The sequence below is a fragment of the Crocodylus siamensis genome, chromosome 4 (genome assembly GCF_052110815.1).
Source record: "Crocodylus siamensis isolate JL-2025a chromosome 4, ASM5211081v1, whole genome shotgun sequence".
NCBI classification, from domain to species: domain Eukaryota; kingdom Metazoa; phylum Chordata; order Crocodylia; family Crocodylidae; genus Crocodylus; species Crocodylus siamensis.
Genome location: NC_143398.1, coordinates 153158714 through 153178306, shown reverse-complemented (window position 1 = coordinate 153178306; position 19593 = coordinate 153158714). Strand labels below are relative to the sequence as shown.

The following is a 19593-nucleotide window of genomic DNA, read 5'->3' as shown; positions in this document are numbered from 1 at the left end:
GGCCTTCCCGTCTGTGCTGGGAGGCTGCCAGGGTGAAGGGAATGGAACCTGCTGGGTGCAGGGTTGGGACAGGTTGGGCGTGGATTCCCTAGCAGTCACCTCAGCACCGTCGGAGAGCCATGGTGGTAGAGATCATCCTCGAAACCAGGGATTGCCAATGACCAGCCATTTGCTTCAATCTACCCCTATTTGGGGCAGTACAAGGCAGCCCCCAGTGGCCCCAGCTGTAAATGGGCATGTGGTTGGTCGGGCATGTGGGCAGTCAAAGGAAGACACTGATGCTGGCAACATCACTCCCTAGGGCAGCAGAAACAGGTGCCATAATAGGACAATGAGCTGTTAGGCATGGGCCTGATATGCAGGGCTTTTTTTTCCCCTAATAGAAGTATTGAACTGCAGGACTTCTTTTCCTGAAATGGCATCACAAGGCATCAGATTTCATTTCTTTGTCATTTCTAGGCAACTGGTTATTTACAGTTTTCCAGGATCGATAAGAACATTTATAAGACAAAGGATAAGTGGGTGAGGGAAACTTTTTTGGGGGTGGGGAGAGGTTGAGATTCAAATCCTCAAAACTTATAAAAAGCAAACTGGAGTAAAGCTACTTCTGCCCTCCTGACAGGTCTTCCTTTACTGCCAACTTTTCACTGGGGATGCTGAACACTGCACATATTAGGAACAGTACTGACATGCATCTGATGGGATGTTTCAAGGATGACTTAAGACTTTGGTTACCTCACCATTGTCAGACTCTTGCTTAGAGGCCATCTACTTACTGCTCCAGTCGGATTGGAGCGGGCATAGATGGGAGATGGCATAGATCAGGCCTTAAAAGAGCAGAACCAGGAGGATATGATGGATGGGAGGCACGAGGGTGTGATGATAATTGTAGGGGATGCATGGCTGGGGTTGGGAGGAGTGAAGAGAGAATGTGACCAAGGGTCTAAAAGCCACCTAGGATTAGAGTATCGATAGGTGGATTTGGGGATGCAAAGAAGAGATCTGGGGACATGGGCAGGAGTGGCTGCAGCAGGGATTGGTAAAATGCAGTCCACGGGCTGGATGCAGCCTGCCTGGCCATTCTGTCCAGCCCGCCGGGCCCCTAAGAAATGTAGAAAATTAATATTTATCCGCCCCTGGCTACCTGTCACGCAGCCCTCGATGGCTTGCCAAAACTCAGTAAGTGGCCCTCAGCCCAAAATAATTGCCCGCCCCTGGGCTACAGGGAGGAGAGAGCTAGGTGGGATTGGGAGACAGGAGGGACCGGCTGGGGTAGGGGTGAAGGGGCATCCAGGATTAGGACGGGTTTAGCGTGGGCCAAGGGCACGGGTTGCGCTTGGGGCGCAGGCGTTGAACTGGGGGTGCGGGGGGTCACGGAGACAAGCGGCGCCAACGAGCGCCATCGCCCGGCTGCGACTGGCAGCGGGGGCCGCAGCCGAGGGAACGCGGTGCGAAGCAGTATGAGCCCTCCCCCGCCCCGTGCCCCGCCGGCTGCAGAGGCCCTTGGGAAATGTAGGCAGGACTGACGTGGAGTGGCAGGAGGAGGAAGCATCTTCTGGAGCTGCCGGTCAGAGCGGGAGTGAGCAGTGGGGGTGCGGGAGCTGGATCTCCAGTTCGAGTCCCCGCCCCGGCGCGACCCTGGCTGGCGGTGCCCCGGCTCTGATCGCGGTGGGGTGCCCGCGCTCCTGTGCGGGTGTGGGGTGCCCCTGCCCCTGCCCCAGGCTGTGCTGCATCGCCTCCGCCTCCTTCCCGGCCGCGCTGCACGGGGACCTCCAGCTCGGCCTCCTCCGGCCTCTCCCCCTGCCGGGCCCGGCTGCGGGGCGGGGGCTCCGGCGCCCCGCCGCCTCCTGCGTGGAGGCCGGGTCTGGGGGCCGCTCCTGGACAGCCCGGGGGCCTGTGTCTGCACCGCCCTGGACGCCAGTGCAGGCCGCAAAGGCTGGTGCTGCCCCGTGCAAGCAGCACCCCTAGAAACCTGCCCCCCAGCTAGCGAGAGGGTGTGAGGTAGGAGGCTGCGCTGGGAGGAAGTCGGCAGCCTGATGGGGCAAGAAGGAGGACCGATGAGTGGGGTGTCCCCAGCCCCTGTGCCAGGAGATCGCCTCCATCCCTGCAGCCTCAGGCCTCTGAGTGATCCCGTGGTAGGCACAGCAGATGCCCCCAGACTCACCCTGCTGGTGCCGCTCAGGCCTCACGCATGTGCCTTTCTTCCAGGTGCCATGGATGCACTCTACGCTGGCGGGGTCCTCTTTGCTGAGGTGCTGCAGTCTGGGCCGCCCTGGCTGGAGAAGTTCTGGCTCTGGGCAACTTTCTTGGGGGACCCTAAGTGCATCTTCATTGTCTGCTTCCCTCTCGCCTACTTCCTGGACCGGAAGGTCGGGGTGGCCGTGCTGTGGATAGGCTTAATCTCCGAATGGCTCAACGTGGTGCTCAAATGGTGAGGGGCGACAGCCTGGCTTACGCTGATGATTGCTCAAATGGTGAGGGGTGACAGCCTGGCTTACACTGATGATCTTGAAAGCCCGGCGCTGCAGGAGGTCTTTGTAGGTTACCAAGCAGCCCCGAGAAACTCCATTAAGGAAAGGCAAATGGGGCAGATTCACGAAAGACAGGCCCGTCTGTGGGTATCAAACGTAATAGCTAGGGCTGCAGCCTCCTAGTTCGGCCTTCCTTGAGATGCCAGGAGCTGTAGTGGGGGAAGGGCAGGGGACAGATCTGTCTGGACCGGCCCTGCATAAACACCGTCTCACCTGACCTCTTCCACCATGAGAAACAGGACATGGGGTTAGGTGGACCTGTGGGCTGCCCCTGGAGGACAGATGTAATGTTCGTATTGCCCAACACAGAAGCTGAAGTGCCTGTGCCAGGTCCCTTCTGTGAAGGGCCAGTGCAGATCCATCCCCTTTGGTGCACTGTAGAGTCCAGTTTTAATTATCCTGAGCAATGGAGCAAACTCAGTTTCCTTTGGCCAATTGCTCCACAGCTGTTGGTCCCATGAGGGGAGACTCTCGGTCTCTTTGTGTTTCTGATATGTCCCCCAACATGCAGGGTGAGACCCAGCTCTCTCCTGAATCTGCCTTTCCTTAGTGAAGCCCTGCTCTTCCTCCTACAGCCTCCTGGGGCCATCTGTAGCAACTCTTCTCTGTCCTTGCTTAGCCAAACTCTTCAGCTTCTTATAAACCATCCTGGAATCCTCTGTTCTTCTCTGAATCCTCACCCTGTTGCGTCTTTCTGTCACCAAATTACCCACAGCCTGGTCCTCCCCACAGAACAGGCACTCGTCTCCTTTATCTGTGCCACCTGTACATGGCCCAGTTTTGCCTATGTTGTCCAACCAGTCCTTCTAACCTACCAATAAAGTGAGAGAGGGCAGTGCCCATGCGGGGCCACATCCTTCATTCCAGGCCTGTCTCCCTCTTTCTCGGTCTAACATAAACTTAGAGCCTCACAGGCAGCAGAGTTACATGGAGGAATGGCTGATGTTGCAGGGCAGAGACCTTAGGCCTGGAAGGAGGAGGGGTGTTGCATGGCTAGGGGGAGCAGAAGCAGACCTCAGTTTGTCATTACAGTTTTCCCCACCAGTGATGATGCCCTCAAGGATAGTCAGATGGAGCTTTGCAAGGCTTTGGGGATGAATCCTTTGTGCTGCTTTGAGCAGCTCAGCCTCAGGCCTCTGAACTAACGGCCCAAGAAATCCCAGGTTTAATTGCTCAGAATATTATTTATTTATTGTTTTCTCTCAGTTCATTTGAAGTTGTCCTAGGAGATCCCTGGGAGGGCACACTCAAGCTTGCTCAGTACAGCAGCAGCTGCATGCAGCAAAGTACGGTGAGCTACTCCTGCAAAGACGAAACAGCAGAGAGAAACCCAAGCACTGTCCAAGCCATGGGCTCTATGTGTGAAAAAAAGAAACCCAAGCAGCTGCTTATAGCAGGATTCCTTCCTCTGACATAGCCAGAGGTGGCCACTAGCTGAGACAGGACTCTGAGGTGGAGGGACCCACTGAGCTGATCATTACTGCTATTTGCATGTTTGTATTTGGTGGCTGCATGAAAGATCCCACTCCCCTTAGCCAGGCTGTGGAAAGCAAGGCAGAGTCTCTACTAGCTTCTGAAGAAAACATCAGTTGAATCTTGCAATGAAATCACAATCTCTAGTGACAATGGCAGAGGCAGAGGCTTCTAGCCTGATTGTTGAGTTCAGGCAAATTTGAGGTAGTAGCCAAATAGAAAGGCCATTGTTTGAGTTTGGCAGCTGAAACATCTTTGCCTTGGATGTGATCAAGTGAGGATAAACCCGGCATGGCCGTGCATGATGATAGCAGGGGACTCTCCTGATATGCAGCCTGTCTGAATCCTCCTAGGCCAATCCAAGTGCTGTCCAAGAGGTAGGGAACCCAGGGGTTACCCAGAGCTGCTTCGTGCTGTCAGTGCCACTGGCTCCCAAGCAGCTTGTTGTCCCAGCCCACATGGGCTTAGAGGACCTGATCCAAATCCCACTGAAATCAATGGGAGTCTCTCCATTGATTGTAACAGGCCCTGAACTGGGCTCTAAGGGTCCCATCTGATCTCATTCAAAGTCAGCAAGAACCTTGCCGCTGATACCTGTGGACAGTGGATCAGACCCAGCACTCAGTAGTATTACCCACCACCCTTCTGCAAACCCCCACACCTCTGTCTGCTTTTCTCCTCCTTCCTCTCTCTCATTCCTTGCTTTATATCCTTTCTGTCCTTTCCTCCTGCTGTTCTTCCATAACCTTTGAGCCTTCACTAAACAGCCAGCAATGAGCAGTCACAGAATGCACTGGCCAGATCCTGATCTCAGCTCTGTCAGGACAGCTGTCTTCAGCAGAGTCACTCTGCATTGATGCCTCTGTCACTGGGAACAGCCTGGCCCCAAACTCCATGCTGTGTGCTCTGGGATAACTTTTCCCCAGGCTGGAATGACTTATCCCAGTGTAAGAATGTGTGTTGTGTGTCCACTCCACTTTAATTCCAAAGTAAACCTGCTGTGTGTCTATGCCCACACACTCCAGGAAGAACGTAGTGTGGGGGGCTTGGGGCCTCGTGTTTTGTGGCTTTCACAACTCTGTCTCCTCTTCCTGCCCTCAGGTTCCTGTTTGGTGAACGGCCATTCTGGTGGGTCTACGAATCCGGGTTCGCCAGCAAGGACAGTGTCCAGCTGCGCCAGTTTCCTGTCTCCTGTGAAACGGGGCCAGGTGGGTTATGGAGAAGGCTGGACCCTCAGGTTATGTCTCCAGGAAGTACCACTGCTCTGATAGCCAGAGTTTGCCTTCTCAGAGCACCAGCCACTGACCCCCCTGCCAGTCCCCTGCCACTGACATGCTCCCCTCTTGAGGCAGAGCATGGCAGCTGCTTCACAGAGCATGGCAGCACTGCACAGCAGTTTAGGACCAGAAGTGAGGATGACTGTGATGCTGAGTTGAAGCAGCAGCAGGCTTTCAGGGAAGTAGAAAGTAACATTGGAATCTGGCCCAGAAGGCTGATTGCACCTTGCATCAGAAAGTTGTGGGATCTGTTATGACCACAACACGGCCCCCAGGAATTACGCCTGCTGCAAAGGTCCAAGGTATAGAGAGAGAATTTACTTTTTCTATGAGCTTAACTAGTCTGCTGCAAACTAGGTCACCTTGCTGCAGACAGTTACTCACTCAGGAGCTCAGGACCTGGTGGGGTCTCCTGGGCCATCGAGTCTAGTCCCCTTTGATCACAGGCAGCCATTTCTTCCAAGACTTTTGAAAATCATCCACTCCAGTCAAGTGCCTCTTCCTCAGTTGCTCCATCTGTCCCATAGAGCTGCTGATATCTGCCCTCTTTTGCTAAAGTGCCCAGAGATCACATGTGCTAAAGAGCTGAGGGGGCCCAGCGCTGTCTCTTGGGATAGTGAGTGCTGATTTAGCACAGTGCTCCATTGCGTAGCAACAGTGGGGCGAGTCATGCACAAGCCACTCTGCAGTCCTCCCAGACTGGCATATTACCATCCATACATCTGCACTGCCTTGGAGGTAGCCAGCCCCTGCCATGCTCTGTCCCCTTACGGGCCAGGCCCAATGGCTCTTAGGAAGTGACTCCCATCAGCACTGGCATTGAAAGAGGAGACCTTGGGGCATTGAGGGCTGAGCCCTCCCTTGGGAAGTCGCAGTGGTCTGCACCAGTTAGGCACCCATCCTGCAGAGCTGACACTGGCGCTGCCTGATGGTGCTTGCTAGGGACAGCCCATCTGAGCCAGCCATTAACTCTACCTTTCTGCAGTTCCTCCATAGTGCCTTTCCTAGACAGGCCTCAAAGCAATTGACAGAGGAGGTCAGTTTCATGACCCTCATTTTGCAGGTAGGGAAACTGAGGCACAGGGAATGAAAGGACATGCCCAGCAGCCCAGTGGCAGGACAAGGAGGAGAACCCAGGTGCCCCAAGTCCCATTCTTATCCTCTGGCTTATCCTGCTTCCCACCTTGACTCATTCTGTCCAGGGGATGGGAGTTAATATGTTTAACCTTTTGCATTCCCTCCATGCAGGTAGCCCCTCTGGTCACTGCATGATCATGGGGGCGGCCTTGTGGCCAATGGTGACAGCTCTCTCGGCAGCGGCCTCCCGACAGTCCAGCAGGTGGGTGTTGCATGGTCCCTGGGTCAGGCAGTCTTTTGATACTGGCTGACCACACTATAAGATAGCTGAGCCTCTGCCCAGGTCTGGCTTCATGCTCAGCTTATCCCAGTGGGTATAAACTAAACACTAAGCCTTGAGGTCTGCAGCAGGCTGCATTACTCTGGGCTTGATTCTCTCCTACTCAGAACACAGGGTCCTCATTCACAGAAGTGTCAGTACTGGTCAAACATACCCATTCAGACCTGGCAGCAGATTGCAGGCAGTTGGCACTATGCAGGGCAACAAAGGACCAGCCCCAGGTGTCTAACAACATACCTGGCCAGCCCAGCCCAGCTGAAGAGCTTTAAGCTCTGTTACCACACATGGAAGGAGGGTTTGAGCTGGGTTAGCTGCCACCTTTGAAACCAAGGTGTTATTACCAGGGTGGGCCTCCATTCATAGAATCATACAGAAGTAGGGCTGGAAGGGACCTCCAGAGGTCATCTGGTCCCACCCTCTGCCTGAGGCAGGATCATCTCTATCTAAACTATCCTATATAAATCCATAAGCTAACCTCTTTTTAAAACTACTGTCAACCCTGATGCAACACAAAGCAACAACCTAACCTGCCAGAGGTAAAGCAGGGGGGCCCTGGCAGCCAACATCCTGCAGCTGTATATTAACAAAAGCTGTGTATTAGCAAAAAGTTGTTAATATACATTCAAGAGATCCCAGGTAGAGGGGCATGCAGCAGCTCAGCCAGGCATCAAATCATGGGCCTAAGCATGCACTTAAAAAAATCAGTCTGTACTCTGCTGAATCAAACTCAGCACAAGGCCCATGTGGGTGATGGGGCAGCCCATGGCTGAACAGGACACTTTCTAGCAAGTGCAGCTCCATCTCTGCAAATGACTTGCCCAATAGGGTCCTGCCTTTGAAAACTGGGTGAAATTCCTGCAAAAACAAAGACAAAGCCCCAACTTGCAGAAGCCACTAGTGGCTGGTCTCTTGCTGCAGTCTCCTCCCCTTGGATGTCTTCCACTGCCCTGCCTCTTTCCTTTCCCACAGCCGCCTGGTGCAGCTTGCACCCTTTGTGGGTTACTTTCTGTTCCTGCTGGCCGTGGGGCTCTCACGCATCTTCATTCTGGCTCACTTCCCCCATCAGGTGCTTGGTGGCATTCTGGCAGGTTAGTAGCCTGGGAGAGGGCTGCAGAAGGTAGGAGGAAGCTGCAGCTCTAAAGCCCTCTCTAGCCCTGGCAGAGGCATTCCCTTCCCCTTGTGGGGGAGGAGATGGGTACTTGGGTTCTGGCCCTAGGCCCAGCTGGGCTGGGAGGAGCTGAATCACCTACAAACACCCTTATGGAAGGCACCAAGTTGGGGGCTGGCCTGGCTCATGGCTCTGCCTCTACCCTCAGTTGTGTGTGAGGTAGCCAGGCCATACTAGATCTGTATGAAGCTGCAGCAGCCCAGTCACCTGCCCACAGCCTGGCTATGGAGCGACTTCACATATGACCTGCTCAGAGCAGCCAAGCTAGAGGTCATCCCAGGCTGTCCTCACTCCCAGCAGCGTACATATGTCAGCCAAGGCACCCCCCCTACAACCACAGGTGTTCTCCAGTGCCAGAAATCCTACCACCCAGGACCAAAGCATTGTACCCAGCACCCCCCGGGGTTCCTCTTGCAGCACTCCTGGCATGCAGTGGATTAAACTTCCCTCCCCACACCTTGCTGCACATGAGCAAGTACTTGGTGCTGCTACTTATAGCAGCAGTGGGACAGCAGCTCCCTTCACTGGCTGCAAGGGTGAGGCTGCTTGCCTGGTGTGGGCCAGGCCACATCCTCCACCTCCTCCTCCCCTGAGGAAGGCCAGGCTCCTTCCTCTGCAGGTGAGAGCCCCATCCCTCCAGATCTGCCTGTTCTTGCTGTGCAGGTGCTGCCCTGGGCTGGCTGCTCGAGGCCCATGTCCCAACAGGGAGGGAGCTGCGTTTCTACGGCCTTACGTCACTGGGCCTGCTGCTGAGTGCCAGCCTGATATACTGTGCCATGGTTGCCCTGGGCACAGACCTTGACTGGTGAGTTCCTCAACCAGGAGGGGCCCCTTTGTCCTGCTCTGCAGAGCTGAAGGAAGAGCTGAAGTGGGGGAGGGACCTTAAGCCCAACTGCACTGAGCAAACAAAGGCAGAACTGAACTTGGGTCCTGAGCAGCTGCAAGGTATGGCTAGGTAGAACCAGTGGGTTCTCTCTGCTTCAGCTGAAGACCCACCCAAGTCTGGGCCATCTTCCTTCTCCATGGGGCTTTGTACACAGGGCTGCCCTCCTGCAGCTTCTGGGTACAATGAAGTAGCATCCCCCTAGCCCAGGAAGAGGTAAGCTGTTGTGCAGTGGAGCTGCAAGGAGGCACAGTGACTCCAAGGACAGGGCAATGTTCTCAGTCCTTGCTCTGTTCTGCCCCCAGTTTTGCCTGCATAGCTGTGTCGGCGGGTGCAAGAAACACACCCCTACTTGACCCAGGAGGGAAAATTCCCTGATCTGAAAGATGGCAAGTTTGGCCAGAATCAGGAGGTAGACCAGAAAGTCCTGGGACTTGGTGGGGCCATGGATGGGGAGTGCATAAAGGACAAAGTGCGGGGAGAGGTGCAGCTGCAACTGGGGAGGAACCAGTGGAGGGGCGGAGCCTTTGGGGAGAGACAGGTAGGCTGGCAGCCAGCGCCCATGTGAATTCCAGGGCTTCCAGGCATAAGAGGGCTTCTGCTGGCTTAACTCAGGTAGCCTGGGGTGCAGGTGATAGCTGGGATGCCTTTCAGTTGCCCTATGCCACATCACTACTAAGGGGCTTCAGGGCTCTAGCTCTGCTATACTGTAGTTAGACCCTTGAGGCAGATGATAACTGTGGAGAGCTGGGCAAGGGCAATGTTTTCTTTCCCGTGGCTCCTGTGCATACCCTAAGGATTCTACTGGCTTCCAGCAACGCCTGGGGCCTGTAGGAGAGTCCCAAGCCTTAGCTCACAGGCTTCTTGGTGCAGGGCGCTTCAGAGAGGGGTCATAAGCACTGCCTTGTCCCCATTGCTGCAGGTCAATCCACCTTGCCACCACATGGTGCAGGAATCCTGACTGGATCCGCATGGACACACGACCCTTTGCCTCGCTGATCCGGGACACCGGCACGGCTCTGGGCCTGGGGCTGGCTGCTTGCTCCTCCACTGCCACCCAGCAGAAGCATGAGGGACCCAGCTGGAAGCACAGAGCCGTGTGCACCCTGGTGGCCCTGCCTGCTCTGCGCCTGCTCAGCGACACACTGCAGCCAGAGAATGTTGCGTTGTGGTACGGGCTGAGCTTCATGAAATACGTCGCCTCCCCATGGGTGGTGGCGGTGGTTGTTCCACATCTAGTGCACTCCATCCCATACCTGCAACCCAAGCCACATGCTGCATAGCATCTTCTGTGCAGCACTGGCCCACACTCCTGCCCCAACCTGTCTGATTACACCCCTTGGCCCTCCCGTGTAGCTAATGCTCAGGTGATCTCACCTTCTATAGCCCTCACCTCATTGGGCCTATTGGATGCTATAGGCCCAATTCAGTTCTTCTCTGTGGGCTTGGATGCAGCTAGCATGAGCAGCAGGCTCAGCATGAGGTCCCTATTGAGTGAAGAGTTTACAGCATCTCCTTCCACATAGGCGGGCAGCCTCCCTCAGAGAGGATCCCAAGGGCCAGGCTTTAAACAAGCAGCAGCTTGCACCTTGCACCAGTCCCGAGGGGCTGCCTGTGCTGAGTAAGAGCACCAAGCAGTGTTGCAAAATGGCCACTGTGGCCTCTGTACATGGGAGCTCCATGCCAGAGCCATTTGGTTGTCCAGCAGCTGTGGGTCTCCCCTGCCCTGTCTTCCCTTCCTCCTGCAGGTCTCCCCTGCACCCATCAAGGTTGCCAAGAGCAAGGGATTTGGGGGCCAAACACAAAGCACCACACTGCGAGGTAGGGAGGCTGGAGAACAAAGCTGGCCCCCGGGCAGCTGCTGTGCTGCAAACTTTCCATCCACACTAGAAATGTAATGCTCGGTGACCCAGGGACCTGATTCAAGACACTGCTCAGTACTGTTTTACCCTATTCCCAGCTGCACTCCTTTGCATGCACCTGTACAGGGAAGCAGTGTATCTGCTTAGCCTAGGCCAAGGCCCTGTACCAGAAAAAAAAACTGCCCTCAGCAATCCATGCCATTACACTAGCCTGGGACATGGCTGGAGGCAGATGTAGGCCCAGGTGGTTGCCCCTGCTGAATACAGATCCTTTGGTCGTGTATGTGTTGTCAGTGCTAATGCTAAACCCAAACCTCTGGAGCTTGAAGTGTGTGTGTGTGGGGGGGGGCTCTAGGTTTGTACAGGATGACAGGAAGTGACAATCACTGTGCAGCTGTTGTGCCAAGTGCAGGCAGCAATTTGATTCAAACCAAATAAAGGACCATCCTGCCACCTGTGAGCACCCAGTGCATCATTGCAAACTAGAGAGCAGCAGCACCTGGGACACACCAGGGTGCTGAGATGCAGGGGTAAATCTGATCTGCACAGTGGGGCCTGGCAGTAGGGAGGATGGAAAGGGGTCCTCACTGGGCAATGGGGTCCCAACTTCCTTGACCAGCGGGAAGAGGCTGGGCTCTCCCCAGGGTCCTGGGCTTGCTGCTGGCTCTAACCTCCATCTCCCCACACCCTTGCATGCCAGGCACTGCCCTGCTTAGTGATAGGTATGGGGCAGGACAATATGGCCATGGACCAATGGCCATACATGGAAGTCAGTGGAGCCCCACTGTGCAGGTTTCATAGTTTCATAGTTGGTAGGGTTGGAAGGGACCTGAGCAGATCATCAAGTCTGACCCCCTGCCTCGGCAGGAAAAAGTACTGGGGTCAAATGACCCCAGCAAGGTGTTCATCTAGCCTTGTCTTAATTCAGATTAGACATCAGGAGGCGCTACTTCACAGTCAGGATGGCTGGGATCTGCAACCAACTTCCAAGTGAAGTGGTGCTGGCTCCTACCCTGGGGGTCTTCTAAGACGAGGCTTGACAATCAGCTTGCTGGGGTCATTTGACCCCAGTACTCTTTCCTTCTACTTTAGGGGGTCAGACTAGATGATCTGCTCAGGTCCCTTCCGACCCTACTAACTATGAATCCCCAGGGTAGGAACCTGCACCACTTCTCTTGGAAGTTGGTTCCAGATCCTAGCCACCCTGACCGTGAAGTAGCGCCTCCTAATATCTAGCCTGAATCTACCCTCTGCCAGCTTGTGACCATTATTCCTGGTCACTCCTGGTAGTGCTCGGGGGAACAGGGACTCCCCCAGTGCCTGCTGGTCCCCCCTGACTAGTTTGTAACAGGCCACTAGATCCCCCCTCAGCCTTCTCTTGTGGAGGCTGAACAGGTTCAGGTCCCGTAGCCTCTCCCCATAGGGCCTGCCCTGCTGCCCCCGATCATGCAAGTGGCCTCCTCTGGACCCTCTCCGTGTTGTCCACATCCCTCCTGAAGTGTGGCGCCCAGAACTGGACGCAGTACTCCAGCTGCAGCCTGACCAGTGCCGCATAGAGGGGGAGGATCACCTCCTTGGACCTGCTTGAGATGCATCTGTGGATGCATGACAAGGTGCAGTTGGCCTTCCTGACTGCATCCCCACACTGCCGGCCCATGTTCATCTTGGCATCAGTGATGACTCCAAGATCCTTTTCTGCCTCCGCACTGACAAGAAGGGAACTCCCCAGGTTGCTGTGGAGTTTTGCCAAGGAGCCCACAGCTAAGGATTTAGATCAGTTATCAGAGGTTCTGTGTGTTGCCACTGAAGCCCTTGGGATAGAGGGTGCTCTTAGTTTTTCCATGAACAAGTGGATCTCCAAAGTCCTGTTTGCACATTGAGTTATCTCACAGTAACTATCCAGGGGCCCAAGTGAAACTGTAACATGTTACCCCTGGGCCAAATCAAGCATCTGCACAGGGATTTATTCCTGAACAGTAGTGGCACTTTAAATTCACACCCTCTTAGTCTGACTTAACTTTTGTGAGCAGATGAGCCCCCAGCACCTGGGTCTGGATTCTCCCTATCCATTAACAGTCTCAGGCCTTAACTCTAGCCTCTGAGCTGCACCTCCCTGCCAGGGTTGCTGCATCCCAGCCTTTCATGCACGGGTGATGTTCCCTCCACCTGTGAGAACAGCACGCAGGGCTAAGAGTTGGTCACCCTGACAGAGCACGTCACATCATGAGGGACCTCACCAGTGCCTCATCATTGGCAAGCGTCGCACTGTCAGGACACAGTGCAGGGCTGTTACCCCCGTTCTACAACTGGGGAACCTGAGGCACAAAGTGAGTCAGTCACTCTGCCAGGTCCCACCTGGAGAGGTTCTGGCTGAGCTGGGGTTTGAACTCACATCTCCCAAAGCCCTGTGCAACACTCTTCCTACTGTACGATCCCAGAGCATGCAGAGAGGTCTCAAAGCAGCCAGACCCCGCACTCCTCCTGTGCTGCCAGCAGTCTCGGTTACCGAAATGAATAGCAATGGCCCTGCTGCCAGCAGGATAAGGACTGTCAGCCCAGTGGGACCTGGGCCTGGTGAGGAGGAAGCATGTGAAGCCCAAAGAAACCCACACAGGCTGTCTCCACCACCGAGTATTGCCAGAAACAGTTTTATTTACACAAGGACAAACATTATAACAGATTACAAAATACCCAACTGAAAACCATATCCAGAGAAAGACAGAGAGCAAGGGAGGGGAACAGAAAGGGGGGACGGGGTAAAAAAAAGAAACTAAAGACGGAAACAGCTCCCACCCCCAGGGGAAGAGGGGGGCATCACAGCATCACGGGGAAGGGAAGCAAAATAAAGACAGAGCCCCACAGAGCACCCCTAACAACTGAATACTGCCGAGACAGGGGAAGCTCAAGAAACGATACCCAGGGGACACAATCCACACCACGGACAAACACGCACGGAGTCGTCCAACGGAGCGATGGCTTCGGTTCGCCTTAGTTGTTTAGTTGCAAATGAATGGAAAATGGAGCCCTGGCTGAGATCAACACCCTCTCTCCCCCCGCACCTGCTTGGACTCCCTCCCTTGGGGGACTTGCTCCCTGGCTGCTGTGGATGAACCCAACCCTGTGGGGAAACAAGGTGGAAAGGAGAGACAGAAGCTTTCCTTTGCTCATCTGCCCTAAGACTAGAGGGGAATTCCCCCTCCCCCAAGATAAGACACTGGCATCCCTGCCCCATGGCTTTGCCACTGCCCTGTCCTGGGAACATGTTCCCCTGTGGCCTCTCTGACATGGTCAGTGCACTTGTGCCACAGTGCTGGACAACAGGACCCTGTGGATCTGGTGGTATTTTTACCAGATGGAAACAAGTGCCTACGATGCAGGGCAACAAGGATGGGACCCCCCAGATACCAGTGCAACAGAAAGACACATAGCCCTATCAATACAGCTGCCCGTGCCGTGGACCGTCAGCCTGACGGAGCCCTGGGCTGGGTGCCCCAGGGCTGTGCTGTTCGCAGAGATGGGATTGGGATAGTTTGCAGGAGTCAGAGTGAAGGGCTTCAGCACAGTTCACAAAGAAGCTGAGGTCTCATCTAGCCTGGTGACACCAGGCCCGGGTGGAAGCTGTGTGCTGTTCCTCTTGGGGAGGGATGAAGGGAATCACCCTGCTCCTGTGGCAAGATAGGGGCTGGGGTGGGGGGCAGAGGTAAGGCTTTCACCCAGGAGGGGGAGAAGCTGTTGGCATCGCCCTCCCCCTGCCTCCAGTGCTGAGTGCCCCCCGAGTCCCATCTGCACAGCCTCCTGCCCCACCAGGCACCAGAATCGCATAGGACAGCACAAAGCCCCCTCTCCAGGCCTAACACCCCATCCCCACCCCCTCAGAGGACGGCTGTCTGCAATGTCCACATCTCTCCTGGAGGCAGCCCAGCCAAAGGCTGAGGAGGGCCCAGCTCCCACCTGACAAGGAAGCCCCCAGAGATAGGGACATGGAGGGAGATCACTTTGCATGGCCTACTCAAGCTCTTAGCACCTGCCCAGAGCTAACAGCAGCACAAAGAGAGGAGGCAGGTTTTGTCCCTGGAGCAAACTCCACCCCCCATCAGCTTTTAAGGGCCATGCAGAGATCCTCGCCTCCCTGCCAAGTCCCCCTACACAGCAGCCCAACTGTGAAGCCTCTCCCCACTGGGGACAGGCAGAGGGAAATGCCCCAGAGCAAGTCAGGACAGGGAACTAATGTCCCCTCAGCACTGGGGAGGGGTGAAGGCAGATTAGAAGGCATGAACCTGCTTAGTTGAACCTCCACCCCTGGGACCCTACGATCACACATGCCTGGCATGTTTCTGAGCCAGCCCCCAAGCTGAGAAAGCCCTGTCTTAGTGGCAAAGACCCTTCCCTCTGGCCATCTGTGGTGGAGCTGTTTGTACAGGAAAAAGCCTAGACACAAACCCTCCTGCCTCCCTAGTTTCCACCACAGCAGTCCCCTCATGCCTCCCACTTGAGAGGCTGTGACTGGCCTTGTCACCCTGCCCATGCTACCAACAAGGCCAACAGCTGGCATATCCCAGCAGGGCCCAGAGAATGGGATGGGGTGGGGGGTGAGGTGCTGATAAATAGAGGTGGAGGAGCTGTCTGGTTTCTGCCCTGGCAAAGTTGGGTTCCTTACAACCTCCCAGCCAAAGCAGGAGGATGTTCATCTGGGGAAGCCACAGGGCCTGAAACCAAGACAGCAAGGCCAGGGCTGCCTCTGGCAGGTGTTGCCCTGGCTTAACATGGTCTTGGGGTCTTGGAGCTGAAGAGGCCTGTGCCCTGCTTGCGGCGGGAAGGAAGGCAGTCAGGATCTGAAAAGCACTGGAGCTGTACATGGGCTCTGATGGACGGGAGTGCTCAGAAGCCACAGGGGATCCCAGGGCAAACCCCTGGAAGGCAGCAAAGTCAAGGCCGAGGTGCACAGGCCCGACCTACCCCAAGGGCCTTTCCAATTGCCCTGGCCACAATTAAGGGGGATGGACGGGAACGTAGTGCTCAGCAGCAGTGCTGCCCAGTCCCGTGTAGTGTTCTCAACCATGTATTGCACTGAATCTCCCCTACTTTGCTGTTAGTGTTGGGTACCAGGCTGTCTGGTGGGAGATGTGCTCCTACTGGCCCCTAGGGCTAGGACACCACCCAGAGGAAGGATGATTTGGAGCCAGCCTTGGAAAGGAGGGGAAAGGGGCTCAGTGAGAAAACAGGCTGCAAGGATGCAGAAGATCTGTTCAATGATCTCAGGTTTGAAGGGCACAAGACCTGGCTGTGACAATGGGCAGCCAGATTATCCCATCCACACTGCAGATAGGAGTCCAGAAGCCCCCTGAATCTTGCCCAACCTGCAGAGGAGGGTGAAGCCACAGGAGTGTCTGCTATGGGTCTGCCTGCCCTCCACTTGTTGGTACTGGGGTTCTAGTGCTGGCATTTGCCCAGTCCAATGCTGGGGGGGAGGCAAGAAAGGGAAGGGAAGATAACTGCCTACAGAGGAAGGCATCCCTCTGGCAACAGGAACACTGAGCCCACAGCTCAGTGGGGCTTGGATCTGGGGCCCAGATTTCCCCCCATTATAGAGATCATTCATCAGCATCTGGGTTCACAGCATCTGGGGCTGTTTGGATCCAGGCCTAGCCCCAAGCATTAGACAGTGTGGGAGGCAACCACTACAAAAGGCAGCCAGCGGCAGTCAAGAGCCCAGCTTGCAGTCCTAGTGCTATTTCCCAGAATGCCTCCCTCATATGGCAGCCAGCTCAAAGTTCTCCTGCATCGCTTTGTGTTGGGCACTGAGAAGTCACCCTGGCCTGTACTTGCACCGGTGCAGGGACCAATGCATGATCCACTCCTTCCTGTACTTCAGCCCTAGGGGGCCTTTTCCTATTCCTACACTAGGCAGGGCACATTGCAACTGCACTCTCCCACTACAATGGGCTACCCTCCTCCCCCTGAAAGAAACCCCCATCGTTTCTCCCTCACTCCAAAATCCCAGATGCAACATGGGGGCGCAGGAACATAAGAAGGGAGGGGGTCACAAGCTCAGATGGCTCAGAGAGGGCATTGGAAAAAGCAGCCACAAGCAAACTCATAACCAAAGCCATTTGTCACCCTAATGGGTTTTGTCAAGACTTCAACTCAGAGCAAATCAACGCGACACGGAGTCTGACATCACCCGAAACCAAGAAATCCCATCACCAAAGAATAATTTAAAACAAAACGACCCATTTCTGTCCTTGTTACAAATCCCTGGCTCCCCCCCACCCGACTTTCCAAAGGAAAAGCGTGTGTGGCGCAATTAAAAAAATACTATTAAATAATACATCTGTAATAAAATTATATACCTTTGTTTCTCTTTTAAAGCTAAAATCGTTCTAAGTTCTCTTAGGCTGGTGAAGTAACAGGAAAAGAAAATAGTTTTTTTTTTCTTTTTCTTTTTTACGAACGGACAAAAAAAGTTTTCGTCGAAACCAAGTTTTTGTGCACATGATACAGGAAATCAAATTATTTACAGCGAGACGAGGCTTCTCCAAACAAAACAAAACAAAAAAAAAACAACTTCCAGAAAGCATTGGTCAGGAACATATGCTCACAATGGCTCTCTTAATTACAAAGGGATTAATTACAGGGTGGGAAGCCGGAGGGAGTGAGAGGGGATGGTGGGTGGGGGTAGATTTCGAATCATACTATAGCGTGACTCTTATTTTTCCCCTGTATTTATATATGTATATCTCCCTCAGAAACGGTAACTAAACTCAGAAAAATGAAAATCACAGGGAAATTAAGGCATTAAAAAAAAATGACTTAATTAAAGGCACAAATATTTCCTTCCGCCTTCCCCAGGGACCGTCTTCAAGAAGAATCGAGAGTCACTTCTGTCTTAAGAAACACTTAAACACCATTGACAGAAAGATGAATTCAGGTGCGAAGGGTAAAAAAAAAACCCAAAATACAAGAAAGCCCCAGAGCTCAGGTTCTGGCATGAGCAGGAAAAAGGGAACGAGAAAAGAAGAGAGAGGGAGAGAAAACGGGACATGCTGCTGCTTAGCGTTTTGATCCGTTTGGAGATCTCCTCTCTCCCAGTCCCAAAGTGCAAAAGACTCCAAAGTGAGACGGCTCCTCATTTAGCTGCTACCGCACGGTGTCAGGAGGGAAGAACGATGGAACCCTCCCCCAAAAAAGGAGGAGAAGGAAACAGGGGAAAGAACGTGAAGGAGAACCCAACCCAGCCCCTGGATCCCGGAGGCACGGGGGTGAGTTTGAGATGCTGGTGGGTCCAGATGGCTGGAGACGGACACAAGCAATCGCACGCGCCGCTCAGTGGCTGAGGCAAGTGTGATGTGGGGGGTTTTTTGTTTCTTTTCTCTTCTTTTTAATTAAAAAAAAAGAATTTTCTTTTTCTTTTTTTTTTAAACAAAATCACAAATGACCAAAAAACCCACAAGAGTGACGACGGCTACACGACGGGTTGGCACTTCACAGCACGGGCTCGGCCTCCATCGGCTCGTCCACTTGTCTAGGGAGCAAAGAGAGACACACTGCCTGTTAATGCAGGAGCACGAGCATGCAGCTAGCTCTGTAGATCCAGCTGTGCCGTGCCCACTAGCAGTCACAGGGGCCTGGATAAGGGCTGGCTCAGTTCTCAATGCCTGCCTCTGTGACACAGACAAGCAAGACTTCCTAACAGCCCAGCAGCTAGGGTGCCCCTGACTCCCATAGCCCTCTAAAAACAAGTTAGCTCTGGCAAAGGCAGGCATGGGCATTTGTAGCATATTCTGTCTGCCTAGTCCTGTGTGCAGGCTCTTTGGCCTAGACTAGAGGCTGTCTTCCAGGGCTGCAGAGTGCCTGGAAGGATGGGGGTACTGAGCTGCACCTAGAATATAAATCATAAGGCACAGTGCCAAGGGGAGCACAGTAGCACCTCTTTCCCCCCAGCCCTACCTCTTCAGTATAAGCAACGCAAGTAAGGTCAGCATGGAGAGGGGGCATGGGGAAGTATTAGAACAGACGCCTGTCTGAAGCCAGGGTGGAGCATGTTCAGTGCCACTCATGTGGCATGTCCTTTGCCAGAGAGCGAGGAGAGTTGCTCCATGCAGCCCCCCAATGGCTTAAATGGGGCCACATCTCCATTCAGATAAGGCCTGAGTCTGAGCCCCCTGCCCACCTGCTTCCCTACCTGCCAGGAAGCAGGGGAGATGAGGGAATGTAGCCAGAGGAGAAGATGGGGATGAGCCTGATGACACTGAGGTTTGGCTCCAGGCTCCATCCTGCTAGCAGGTGAGAGTAATATGGCAGACACAGGACTGGGATACCCCCTGCACAGATCAGGCTGGGATGTCTTCCCTCATCCTAGCTCCACCAAAGAAGCCCTGCCTCTCACTCCAGGAATCATGGGGTCTCTTCAGTGGATCACTGGATGGTATTTGGTCCTATGGCCAGCCTGAACACAGAAGTCCAGGCTGTAAATGGACCTGCCACATGTTGCTGAACCTGCCTCAGTGACTCCAGTACCCACCTAGCTCACAGATCCAAGCAGACACAGGTGAGATGAAGGCCTGGGCAGGAGGGGCTGGCCTGAGGTGGCCTCCCAGCTTGTGGTGTGCACCAAGCTGGACATGAAGAAGCAACAGGAGCAGCTTCAGAAGCTGCTTTTGAAACTGTAGCACTGCAGGTGTGACCTGGATGAGGGTGTGGGAGTATGTGTGGGTGGTCATATCCACCACTGCCCACTACTGGGTTGAAGCAGATGTATGACTTCTGTGTTACAGTCCTTCTACTGCTATATCAACTAATAAATACTTTCCTTTGCTCAACAGCCAAAGGCCTGGGCCTGACAACAGTTCTATCCCCACTGTCCCTGCAAGTCTTGACTTGGATCCCAGACCCAGATGTAAAGCCTCCAAGCACATAGCTCAATAAATCAGCCTGTGGGCTGCAGAAGGATGAACCAGTGCACTGGGAATGTTATGTTATGTT

At 54.2% G+C, this 19593-nt stretch overlaps 2 protein-coding genes across 9 annotated transcripts in view; one reads left to right on the top strand and one right to left on the bottom strand.

The window, feature by feature from the left end:
• The first annotated feature begins 1429 nt into the window (after positions 1–1429).
• Positions 1430–11064, top strand: G6PC3 (glucose-6-phosphatase catalytic subunit 3). 6 transcript variants are annotated; one of them, XM_090044245.1, is made up of 7 exons: positions 1430–1567; positions 2209–2431; positions 5106–5212; positions 6530–6620; positions 7668–7786; positions 8530–8671; positions 9672–11064. In XM_090044245.1, the coding sequence occupies exons 2-7, from the start codon at positions 2214–2216 to the stop codon at positions 10030–10032; spliced, it is 1038 nt and encodes a 345-aa protein (XP_089900371.1). In that variant the 5' UTR covers positions 1430–1567; positions 2209–2213; the 3' UTR covers positions 10033–11064. The 6 variants fall into 6 exon arrangements, with proteins under 6 accessions (XP_089900371.1, XP_089900374.1, XP_089900373.1 ...); XM_090044248.1 differs by having other exon boundaries at positions 1527–1592; XM_090044247.1 differs by having other exon boundaries at positions 1541–1579.
• Positions 11065–13243: 2179 nt separating this feature from the next.
• Positions 13244–19593, bottom strand: part of HDAC5 (histone deacetylase 5) — a 100302-nt gene continuing 93952 nt past the window's right edge. For all 3 annotated transcript variants that reach the window (XM_090044239.1, XM_090044237.1, XM_090044238.1), the window contains one exon: positions 13244–18133. In XM_090044239.1, the coding sequence (XP_089900365.1) occupies positions 18094–18133 (40 nt within the window). In that variant the 3' untranslated portion in view covers positions 13244–18093. The remainder of the gene's footprint in view (positions 18134–19593) is intronic.